The 12,552-nt window shown below is 43.3% G+C and overlaps 1 protein-coding gene across 5 annotated transcripts in view; it reads left to right on the top strand.

The window, feature by feature from the left end:
- The window catches only part of LOC147019139 (fibronectin-like), a 104,649-nt gene that overhangs the window by 72,075 nt on the left and 20,022 nt on the right, over window positions 1–12,552 (top strand). For all 5 annotated transcript variants that reach the window (XR_015062767.1, XM_085900015.1, XM_085900013.1 and 2 more), the window contains one exon: window positions 2,553–2,801. Coding sequence is in view for 4 of the 5 variants with exons in the window: in XM_085900015.1 (XP_085756141.1) it covers window positions 2,553–2,801 (249 nt within the window). In the remaining variant the exon portion in view is untranslated. The remainder of the gene's footprint in view (window positions 1–2,552; window positions 2,802–12,552) is intronic.

Raw genomic sequence — 12,552 nt, 5'->3', positions numbered from 1 at the left:
GATGCTTGCTGGAAAGGTGGTCCCAGAGGAGGTAAACGCCAAGTCCACACATGCACACAGCAGTTGGACCTTGGATCTTACATCTTGGAGAGACAACACCTCACTCTTTTTTGTTGCTTCGGAGGACAAAGATCACACCAGGAGACACGAATACCATCTCCTGACCATCTTGCCTTGTTGCCATTTCTTATTGTCATCATTGTTCCACACCGAGTTGGACTTTGCCCTGTGCCACACCATCTTGTATGACATCCATGACCGTGGATTCTGAAAGTAACAATGTTTTATAATTTCTTGTCGTCTCATCCTCAACAATAAATCCCTGCATCAACATCGCTCGCTGCAGCTTCAGTATCGTCAACAATTGTACTTTTATTCATGAGAAATCGATCATGGAATCAGATTTTGTTGCCCTCTTCTGAGAGCAGAATTTCCTTGATAGTTGTAGTTTTTATGACAGTACCATGGAGTCCAAGAATTTTTAGTGCAATCTATCGCAGTCCTTTCAAAGTTCTAGGTTCCCCATTCTCAAAGATAGCTATTTGAACATGCTTTGTGAACAAGTTTCACTTCCTATCTTTTCTCCTGGACTGCAGAACCCTGACGAAAAGATGTACATTCGTTTATATAGAGGCCACCCCCTTTGGGCGGCACCCGTGAGGTAGCTCCGTCAAGGAGGACAAAGCGGACGGGTTAGAAGAATGCACATGAGTCGAGACTGGAGAGGCTACTGGGGAGTCCATGAGAGAAGACAATGAGAAGCTCATAAGGGGGTCAATAGTCCACGAGGAGGAGGATGGAGACCTCACTTGGAGGAGAAGCCTTGTGTGGGATCTACGCAAACTGCGATCATCATGTGGTTTTGGAAGGTCTGGAGGAAAAAGGACAAAGTGGACCACGTGGCCAAGTCGAAGGCTGACCCATCGATGGTCCTTCTTGTTACTGGCTCTTGTCTCCCTCCTGGTCTTAAGAGTTGACACCATTGAGACCGGGGTGGTGCTGAGGTGTCATCAACCAGATGGCTATCTCCTTGGGTTAACCTGAGGCAGCCTGTTCATGTGGGGGGGGGGGGGGGGCTGCAATGTCCTATTCCTAAGAGAGGATGATCATCTGTCTCTGTTATCAACTGAGCTCATATGTTTGGACATTAGTATTGCTGCACTCTCTGAGGTTTGGAGACAGGATTGTGGTAAGATCATGGCAGGTGGTTCCAAATATTATTGTTCTGGTCGCCCTGATGGTTACCATGCCCAAGGAGTTGCTGTAGCTGTGTCCAATAAGCTGAATCCAATGATAATTGAGGTTACACTGGTCAACAAGCATATTATGAGATGAAGGATTCATCACTCCTTGGGTGACATTTCCCTGGTCTCTATATGCTTTGACTGAGGCGAGTAATCTCACCATGAAGGACGCATTCTATGCCTTGCTCGAGTCTGTTGTTGATCAGTGCCCCGGGAAGATACTCTTCTAGTCTTGGAGCACTGATTGCAATACATCGACTGGCACTGATAGGGATGGCTATGAGACATCTATATGTCCCCATGGGTCTGAAACTATGAACCAGAATAGCACTAAGGTCCTTAACTTTGCAAAAAGGCGTAGACTTAGGCTGGCTGGTTCATGGTTTCAGCCACCATAGCCTCATTGCTGGACTTGGCATTCCAACGCTGGTGGTGTGGCAAAGGAAATTGACCATGTGCTCGTTGATGGTTGCTGGAGGATGATCCAGAACTGCAGGGTCCACCGGAATGCTCAGTTCCTCAATACTGACCACAGGCTTGTTGTAGCAACTCTGAAGTTGCAACTGAAATCCGGGAGAATGGTACCATCCCAGCCTCGGCTTGATGTTGGCAAGCTCAAGGATGAGAGGGTAGCTGAGGAGTTTGCAAGCAGGCTGAGTGGGGATTTGGGGGGTCTGGGTGCTTTGGGAGATCCTGAAGAGTTGTGGAGTGCCTTCAAGACCACCGTCCTTGATGTTGCCTGTGGATGTCTTGGAACTCACCGTCGGGCGAAGAAGAAGTTCATCTTTCTTCTTTGTTTGTTTGTTTGTGTGATTGTTTGTCTGTTTCTCTATTTTTCTGCACAGAATGTACTGACGGAGGCCACAGTCACTACCTCATGGTAGCCAGGATCAGAACTTGTTATCTTTTTTCAACCGAGTACCTCCATAAATTGTGTATAATTAGAATGTGAGTACATCTCCAAAGTATGTATGGTACAATTGGAATGTGAGTATGTCCACAGAAAAAGTATAATAAAACCACACTGAACAAGTTTGGATGAGGGGATGCAATCTTTGATTACTTGTTCCAGTTATTTAGTTATTCCATGTTATACTTACTACCCTCATTGCAGTTCAAGTTCCTTATTGTTTCTCAGCAAACTGTTTTTCCAGTCTCAAAATAATTTTTCAACAAGCATTAAAAATACTACTTGTTGAATTTTACATTTCACAAGGAAATGCTGTATCTTTCATGTTAAAATAACTAAATTCACTGAATTAAAATGTACTGCCATTATTTTGAAAAATTTCCTTTCATGTTACACAGATGTGGATGAATGCAAAGGGAACAATGATTGTCATTCCAATGCAACCTGTTCCAATACAGATGGTGGCCATAACTGTACCTGCAAGGGAGGATTTGCTGGCAATGGATCGGTTTGCACAGATGTTGATGAATGTGAAAGTAGCATCAACGATTGTGATCCGAACACCACGTTGTGTGTAAATGTAATTGGAAATTACCTGTGTGAATGTCGCACTGGATATGGAAACCTTTCTGCAGGAAAATGTGAAGGTAAGGTTTTCATGAAATATTTGGGGGCTGGGGGGGGAGGGGTGGGGGGAATGGAATATAATCAAACTCCCATTGTTTATCAAGTTTGCTGCAGCAAAGTTATTCAGAAGAGATGCTTTCTGTCTGCAATTATCGGTAACTTTAAGATCCCATGGGAGCTCACAACACTGCTGCTCCAAATTCTTCATAATCATTCCCGTTATTTGGGTGCCATCTTGACTTTATTTGTTGTTATGCGACCAGTGGTTGGAACAGTCCACGGGGCATTGCGAGGGTTAAACTACGTCCTTTTGGATGATGCATGAAAATCGTGCTCATTACAGACGGCACACTCACGAATCACAATCACAGAGTCAAATGACATGAATAGTTAAACATATGTTGGTGGATTAACATGCTTAATGGTCGGACGCATGGGCGAGAGGACACATGGGCGACAGGATCACACAACTTCTGGTTCAGGGATTTTTTCACGTGTTGCTCAAATCTGCAGCTGCCATTTCTACCTCACCAAAGCTGAGTTTTCCGAACTGGATTAGTTGTGTCACATCATTCGTCTAAGTGTTGTTGTTTGATCCCGTTCAATATTTAATGTTCATGCGATCATTATTTTGGCCCTTTTGTTTCATATTGTCAAAGCCTGAATGGCCTTCCCTCAGATAGAAAGTGTATCTTGCCTTTATCCTGGGTATATTCCCAGGTGGCACGCTTCCATTTCCACAACATTAGCCCATTTCCTTTCCTCGTTTCTAAATATCAAAACAAACCAACAAACAAAAAAATATATTCTTCACTCCATAACTAGATGGTAGTCACGGAATACTTACCCTGCGCAGTCTTAAGAAGGAATTGGTGCAAGCCAACTATTCTGTTTTTTCAGGTTTTTTTTCTTTGTTCCAATACAGCTGCCAGACTAGTGACCAATGATGTCACTTCTATCAAACCATATTTCCCATGGATAGTTGATGAATTAGTTGAGGTTTTGCATTGATCGATTTAGCGGTTTAAGAGAAGATTTTCAAAGAATTTTGCTTAGATCTAATATGGCTGACACGATGCACTTGTGAAATTATGACGTCATAATGAAGGCACGGTGACATCATTACCATATCTTATTCCCCATGGTGGAGTAAATTCTAATGAGCCATGTTTCATTTTTTTCCATAGAGTGGTTTTGGAGATATGGAGGGGCAAGTTTTTCGGTTTTTTTTCAAGATGGCACCTGTACGACATGACATATGACGCCATATTTATAATTAAAAATTATACAGGAGGAGTCACTCTTATCGTAAAAATTGTGTCCATTGGACCAACAATTGCAGATAAATTTTTTTTCATAATGACCAGATCAAGCATTGCATTTGTCAAATTCTGACATCACAATGAAGGCACCAATGACATCATCATTAACATATCTTTTTCCCCATGGGGGTACTTGATAATGAGCCATGTGTAAATTTTTTTCCATGGAGTGGTTTCGGAGATATGGAGGTGCAAAATTTTTCGGTTTTTCCAAGATGACTCCTGAACCACTTGACGTATGATGTCATAATTATGAAAAATATTCTGCAGGAGAAGTCGCACCAACAGGGACATTTCATGTCAATCGGACCAACAATTGCAGAGAATTTTTTTTTCATACTGACCAGATCAAGCATTGCACTTGTCGAATTATGATGTCCTAATGAAGGCACAGATAACATCATCATTAACCTATCTTACACTACTGGTCAAAAGTTTTAGAAAACCACATTTTTCCAGTTTTTATTGAAATTTAAGCAGTTTAATGTTTCAATGTACTCTGAAATTAAAGCAGAGAACAAACAAACAATTGCAGATAAAAAAGAAACCATGGAATCGTTTTGTTGAACAAAATGTAATCCAAATTTTTGACTCATCAAAGTGGCCACCTTTTGCAGATATAACAGCCGAACATACCCGTGACATTCTTTCCACAATGGAAATCAAATATTGTTCGGAAAGTTCTTCCCAACACTGTTGCAGAAGTTCCCACAAATGTGTTGCAGTTGTCGGCTGCTTTGCTTTTCACCCTTCTGTCCAGTTCATCCCAAACCAGCTCGATGGAGTTAAAGTCTGGAGATTGTGCTGACCATTCCATGATTTGAAGCCTACCATCTTGTTCTTTTCTTCTAAGGTAGTTCTGACATTGCCTGGAGGTATGGTTTGGGTCGTTATCTTGCTGTAGGATGAACCCCTGACCAACTCGGCATAGACCAGAGGGTATTGCATGGTGCTGCAAAATTCTGTGGTGGCCCTTTTGGTTCAGGGTGCCAGTCACTCTGTGCAAGTCGCCGACTCTGGATCCAACAAAAGAGCCCCAGATCATCACGCTTCCTCCTCCATGTTTGGCAGTTGGTGTCACACACTGAGGAACCATCCTTTCGCCTACTCGACAGCATACAAAAACGCTGCGTGATGAACTGAAGACTTCAAATTTTGATTCATCATTCCATGAGACCTTCTGCCAGTTTTCAGTAGTCCACTGGCTGTGCTTCATGGCCTAGGCAAGCGTCTTTTTCTTATTTTGCCATATTAGCAATGGCTTTCTTACTGCCACTTGACCTGTCAAACCTGCAGCTCGAAGTCTTCTCTTCACAGTTGAAACTGTGACTTCCTTACTTCGACCAGTATTAAGCTGTCCTTGAAGCTGCTGTCCTGTGAGCCGCCTATCACGCAAGCTGTTGAGTCTCCTAAGAAAATTGTCTTCTGATTGTGTTGTGGCTTTGAGTCTGCCAGACCTCATCCTGTCAGAGTTTCCTCCAGTTTCCCAGTGCCTTTTGATGGTGTAGGAAACTGTACTCACTGAGATCTTGGCTTCTTTGCAATTTCTCGAAAGGATTGACCGACACTTTTAAAGGTTATAATGGTCTGTCTGTCTTCCTTTGTTAACCGTCTTTTTCTCGCCATTATGATAGCAATATACTACTTCCTGCAGTGCAATATTGTCCAAATAATGCTTCAGAGGGTGTAGTAACACAGTCTGTTCCAACACTGCTTTTTCACAGAGAGAGGGTTTGTAACCAATCAACAAAAGTTGGGACACCTGTAGGAATTGTTTGCATCAACTTTCAAGGCTTAATTTACTTCCATTGTTGCAGAACAGCTGCAGTTGCTCACCCATTACTTGTTCCCTGAAAAGGCCTTTTTTAACAACTCTGAAATTTACATTATTTTTCAATTTCTGGTAACCTAAAAAAAAATTTTAACCTCTGGCAGTTTACCGCTTAGCTTTACACCATTTCAGGTTATTCACTGGACTCGAGCTGCTTAAATTTCAGTAAAAACTGTGAAATAGGGGTGTTCTAAAACTTTTGACTGTAGAGTATTCCCCAGAGGGAGTCCTTGACAATTAGGCATGCTTCAGTTTATTCCATGGAGCAGTTTTGGAGATTATAGAGATGCAATTTTTTTTCAGTTTTTCCAAGATGGCACCTGTACCACGTGACCTCTGCTGTCATAATTATCATGATAAATTCCTTTAGGAGGAGGTACACCTATGGTCAAAATTTCGTTTCAATTGGGCCAACCGTTGCAAAGAAAAAATGATTCATTACTTTTGGAATCAAGCAATGTACTTGTTGAATTATGACGTCATAATGAAGACAGCGATGACTTCATCATTAACACATCTTATTCCGCATTGGGAGTACTTGACAATGAGCCGTGTGTAATTTTTTTTCTGTGGAGTGGTTTCGGAGCTATAGATGTGCAAATTTTTTTGGTTTTTCCAAGATAGTGCCTGTACCATGTGATTTATGATATCATAATCAAGAATAAAAATTCTCCAGGGGGATGCGCACCATTTTGGAAAATTTCGTGTCAATCAGACTTACGATTGCTGAGACAATGGATTTTTAATATGCAGACACGTACATGCACGTACATACGAAAGCACGTACAGCACACGTATCAATGGCACACGGACGTGACCAATCGTTTAACCCCGCTTTTCACTTTGTGAGCACAAGGAAACAATCTCATTTCTAATGAATTTCCTTCTGCTTCTGGTTCTGCATTCCCCGTTTTTTATCCAAACTAAATCTACATTAAATATAAACACTTCATGTTGAAAAAAACATGTTAAGAATGCAAATACAACCCTTGTTTCTTCTTCACAAATACTACATGTGTTCTTCTCTACGATGGCATATGTCTCTTCTTAAAAACAATTTTCACTTCCGCCACCAAAAGTGAAGGAGGTTACATTTTCCCCCTTTCTGTCGGTTTGTTTGTCTGTTTGTGTGCAGGATATCTCAAAAATTGTGAACGGATTCGGATGAAACTTGGTGGACAGGTTGGGTGTGTGACAAGGAAGAAATGATTCAAATTTGGTGAAGATCCAAATCGGGATTCGGATCTGATAATTTTTGAGTGATTCTTCACCATTGGGACAAAGGGCGAAAACGGTATATAGCACAATATCTCAAAAATTGTGCACGGATTCGGATGAAACTTGGTGGACAGGTTGAGTGTGTGACAAGGAAGAAACAATTCGATTTTGGTGAAGATTGGAATCCGGATCTGGATACGAGATTCATAAAATTTTAAAAGTGATTCTTCGCCGTTGTGAGATATGGCCAAAAACGATTTATTATTGTGTTGCATGATATTTCAAAAATGTATTGGGCCTGATATGTTCTCCTGGATCAGGCATTACGTGGTTGAGGTATGCACTCTCCAGCGAGTGCCCTTCGAGTTTTTCCCAAGGTGTTTGTCTGCTCTGCGCCTCGTCCACCAAAACCCCACCCCCTCATCCCCGCTCATATACACCACAGTGTTTATCCATACATTTCACAAGCGATCTAATCTCCAATCCCATGATCTTTATTACCCTCGCTGAAGGAGAGGGTATTGTGTTTGGGTCCGTTTGTTTGTTACTTGCAAAATCGTAGATTTTTAAAGTATATTCGTCAGCGAATTTTGTTATTGAGACACAAAATTGACTCTCAATTGACAGACAAAAGAAGAATTTTGTCTCTCAGGGGACACTGGATACCATTGACCAGAGTTGGAGGGTGAAGCTCAATGGCAGAGCTGAGCTGTTCAGGCAGTGGAGTCGTAAAACTGTACATGCACTGAGGTTGGACAAGGAAGCTAATGCGCGAAGAATCTGTGATGGGGTAGAACATCAAATGTGGTCAAGCGATTCTCGTCCTGCTTTCAGGGGAATTCACGTATTGCGTTCCTCCAAGCCCGTCCCTCTGTGCACTGCAAATAGAGTGGAGGGTGGTGGGCATTTCACCGAGGATTCCGATGGGAAGGCCCACTGGGCCGGTTACTTTGAGAGGCTTCCCCAGGCTGATCTACCAGCTGTTGAGTTGGATGTCAGGGGTATTACTATCCCTATTACTGACCCTCCAATCAACTGTGATCCACCTACATTTGTGGAAATACAGGCTGCTGTGAATCAGTTTAAATGGGCTAAAGCTCGTGGTATCTGTGGCATCCATGCTGAACTTCTCAAGGCTGGTGGAAATGCTGTACTTATGTCATTGCATACAGTTCTGGCTCTTCCTGGAACACAGGCATCATCCCAACTGACTGGAAGAGGGGCCTTGTCATCCCTCTCTGGAAAGGGAAGGAAGATCGCCAGGACTGCAACAACTAACGGGTGACACTGCTGTCTGTTACCGAGTGGTGATGCTTCATCACCATTTGCTTGAGCACCAGTGCCCAGAGCAGTCAGGCTTTACACCAAAGAGATCAACAATTGACTGCATCCTTGCCCTTCGGGTCCTCACCAAATGCAGATGAGAGTTTCAGCAGGGGCTGCATGCAGCCTATGTTGATATCTGCAAAGCGTTTGATTCAGTGAATTGGGTTGCCCTCTGGAGGATTCTTAGACTTCGGGGGGTGCCACCAAAACTGATCAATCTGATCTCTGAACTTTACTCTGAATGGACTGGATTCTGGGGAGGATGTCAGAGAGATCAAGCTGCAGTGCATCGTTTGGGAATGTCAAGATCTCTGACCTTGATTTCGCTGATGATGCAGTCATCTTTTCCGGAGACTCTGGATATCCTTTTGTTGGCCCTCGAGATGCTGATTGAGGAGTCGGAGCCCCTGGAATTAAGGGTTTCCTGGGTGAAAACTAAGATCCAGACTTTCAATGACATATTAGATGCTGCTATCTTGTCTGCACCTGTTTGAGGTGAGGTTGTTGAGGTCACGGAGAGATTCACTTACCTTGGCAGTGATATTCGCGTTTCTGCTGGCTGTGATTTAGAGGTCAATAGACTTCTAGGATGGGCCTGGGGATTCATGGATTCACTGGATCATGGGGTGTGGCACTGTCAGTACCTGTGCAGGAGGACGAAAGTCTGAGTCTTTAGGTCCTTGGTGCTTCCAGTCTTGCTCTTCGGATGTGAGACTTGGACTCTGACCAGGGATCTGAGATGGAGACTTCATTCATTTGGTTCCAGGTCTCTTCGGAGAATCCTTGGCTCTCACTGGTCAAACTTTGTGTTGAACGAGCGGTTGCTGAGAGAGACTCAAATGACATTTGTCACCTGCGTTGCCCGTGAGTGTCAGCTGCGGCTGTACGGACAAGTGGCTCATTTTCCTGATGTTGATCCTGCTCACCAGATTCTCTCAGCGCGGGAGCCTCGTGTGTGGAGGAGGCCAACCGGCCGACCACGTGCCTCAGAGTTGCAGCATATTGATCAACATATCAAGGAGATGGGGCTGGGCCAGGCATCTGCCTGGAGGAGGGCCAGATGGAGGCCCCTGGAGTACCGGAGGAAAGTGGACCTGACCTGATTTTGTTATTCTCTCTGTTTGTCTGTCTGTCAATCGCCACATCTTTAAACCGATCTTCAGGAAACTTCACCACATGAAGAGTTTGTCAGAAGGAAGAAGCCTACTGTTTTTGAGGTCAAAAGGTCAACATAGCCAAAAGGTCCACAACAGGTGAGATTTCTAAAATCCTAAATTTTACATCCAATTAATTTGAAATTTGAAGAGGATTTATGCATCAGTTCACTGAATTCAGCAAGCAAGTATTTTTTAGGTCAACATCGGCCAAAATGTCAACACAGGCCAAAAAGTCGTCAATAGCCAGATTTCTAAAATTGTCATTTTTCATCTGATTGACTTGAATTTTGAAGAGGAGTTGCATATTTGGTCATTGAATTCAACCACCAATTATGTTTGAGGTCCAATTTGTCTCATGGATTTTGCAAGTACATGCTCTGCATGATGTCTTCTTTTTGTTTGTTTGTTTGTCTGCAAAGAATTTTGTGTTTTTCTCCACATCCATCATCAATGCCTTTGTTGTGACCTCATAGTTGCATATGTAGAATGCTACATCCAATCAGTATGGAAATTTTTGAGGGTCATCGAGGGATAAAATGGTCCACAATTCTTTTTTTGATAATGTCATCGGTCACGAGATTCGGCAGCCACGTTGTTTTTTTTTTAAAAACAATCTTCAAAAATCTTCTCTGAAATGGCTGAACAGATTGAGGGAAAACTTTACACATATGACTGCTTATCTATGAGGAACAAAAGGTTCGCACATATGACATCATCGTTCACATGGTTTGGCAGCCATATTGGATTTACCCGAAAACATAAAAATCTTCTCCAGAAAGCCAGACAGATCAAGGGGAAACCACATAAATGTTCCCCAAGGCATGTGTGTACAAGGTTGTTCAGGAATAATTGATGGCACATGGCTTGGCAGCCATATTAGATTTAAGAAAATCTTAAATAATGTTTTCTCTGGAACTGCTTAATCAATCGACGTGAAACTTCAGAGTTGGGATCCAGTAGTGATGGGGAATATATGTTTTGAATTTCAACTTCATCGGACACATGGTCTGGCAGCCAGAGTTTCATAATTTTTTTATGTGGGTTTTTTTTCTATTTTTATTTTTTTTGAAAAAGGCTCACTTGGCTGTGCCTGGATGTGTTTGAGGATCGAAGAGAAGCAGCTGAAATGCGAATCCGATCCATGTTCCTCGTGATGACTTCATCTTTTCTTTTTGCTTCTTTTGGTTCCTTCTGATTACTCCAATGCAGGACTGTACCTATTTGGTCTTTGATCTGAATGGAATTTATTTTAATCCCATTTTAATTCAATTGAATAATAATAAAAATTGTCAAGGATCAGGGTCAGGTGTCCGATCAAAGTGGGACGTCTTGGTACCCGTGCATCACTGCCAGCAGTTATTAGGTGGCAGTTCTAATTATGTGTTTTATTAATTACATAACACACCAGTACATACATTCCACAAAAAATACACCACACAAAACTACACAAACAACATACCACACAAAACAAGTTCTGTTGAGGGTCTGCAATATCTGATTGCTCTTTCTGGTTTCCGTTTGTCAAAGTTGAGAATTTGAAATCAGAAAACGCATCCACCCCCACCCCACGCTCTCAAAGCTTCATGTCCCCTCTTTCTGCATTTATTTTCAACACGCCCTCTCAATGCTTCCTTCTCACCCCACTCTCTAAACCCTTCCCCCACATCCAACACACACAAACCTTCCCCCGCACACCTCACTCAAACCTTCCCCCACACCTTCCTTCTTTCACCTCACATGTTCAAACCTTCCCCCACACCACACATTCTCAAACCTTCCCCCACACCTTCCCCTCACACCTCCACCCCCCCAAAGCCTCTTCTCTCTCTCTCTCTCTCTCTCTCTCTCTCTCTCTCTCTCTCTCTCTCTCTCTCTCTCTCTCTCTCTCTCTCTCTCTCTCTCTCTCTCTCTCTCTCTCTCTCTCTCTCTCTCTCTCTCTCTCTCTCTCTCTCTCTCTCTCTCTCTCTCTCTCTCTCTCTCTCTCTCTCTCTCTCTCTCTCTCTCTCTCTCTCTCTCTCTCTCTCTCTCTCTCTCTCTCTCTCTCTCTCTCTCTCTCTCTCTCTCTCTCTCTCTTTCTTTCTCTCTCTCTCTCTCTCTCTCTCTCTCTCTCTCTCTCTCTCTCTCTCTCTCTCTCTCTCTCTCTCTCTCTCTCTCTCTCTCTCTCTCTCACTGTGTGGACCTCAAACATCCGAGCTCTCCACTCGAATCCGACAGATCTCTCAATTCAGGCCACTGCCGATAAACCACACATCATCTGTTCAACAGAATCATTCCTCCCTCAGGATGTCCCTGACTATTTAGTGTCTCTCCCTGGTTATTATCTCAGATTCGATAAGCCTGAACCACGCCCCAGCGGCGGAGTTGCACTTTACATCAATACCTCAATTTCTCACTGTCAATGTACAAGCACTTACACTTCCCAACCTCCAGGAGTACCTCTGGCTGCGACTTCCCCTCCGCTCCCTCCTCTTGTTCATCTGTATGTTGGAACGTCCACTTAACAGTGACGACTCCTTCTACATCTCTCTCAGCAACACCGACAAAACACTCTCTCAGACAATGCAACTCTCTCTTCCTCATACGTGGTAATTCAGATTGTCACCATGCAAGTTCGCTGGGTGTTGGTACCTCCCTCACCAGCCATGACACTTCAGAATAGGACACCTGTGACTCCATGGGACTGACTCAATCTGTAAACTTTCCAACCGGGATTTTGTCCAATGGCAATCCTCCATTCTGGACTTGGTTATGAGAAACTTCCCCGCAAATGTCTCCTGCTCTTCCTCTGCTCCATTTGGTTCATCTGATTGTATTCTTGTGAAAGTCCACATCTCCCTGGCTATTCTCAGAGAGCTTCCTCAGTGCTGGCGAGTCTGGCCTTTTACTCAAGCAGATTCGCAGGGACTTCAAGCAGCCA

This window comes from Eptatretus burgeri, chromosome 10, assembly GCF_056783735.1.
Source record: "Eptatretus burgeri isolate ZD-2024b chromosome 10, Ebu_testis_v1, whole genome shotgun sequence".
NCBI lineage: Eukaryota > Metazoa > Chordata > Myxini > Myxiniformes > Myxinidae > Eptatretus > Eptatretus burgeri.
Note: the sequence above shows the minus strand (reverse complement) of the source record. Positions and strands in the feature narration are given on the sequence as shown.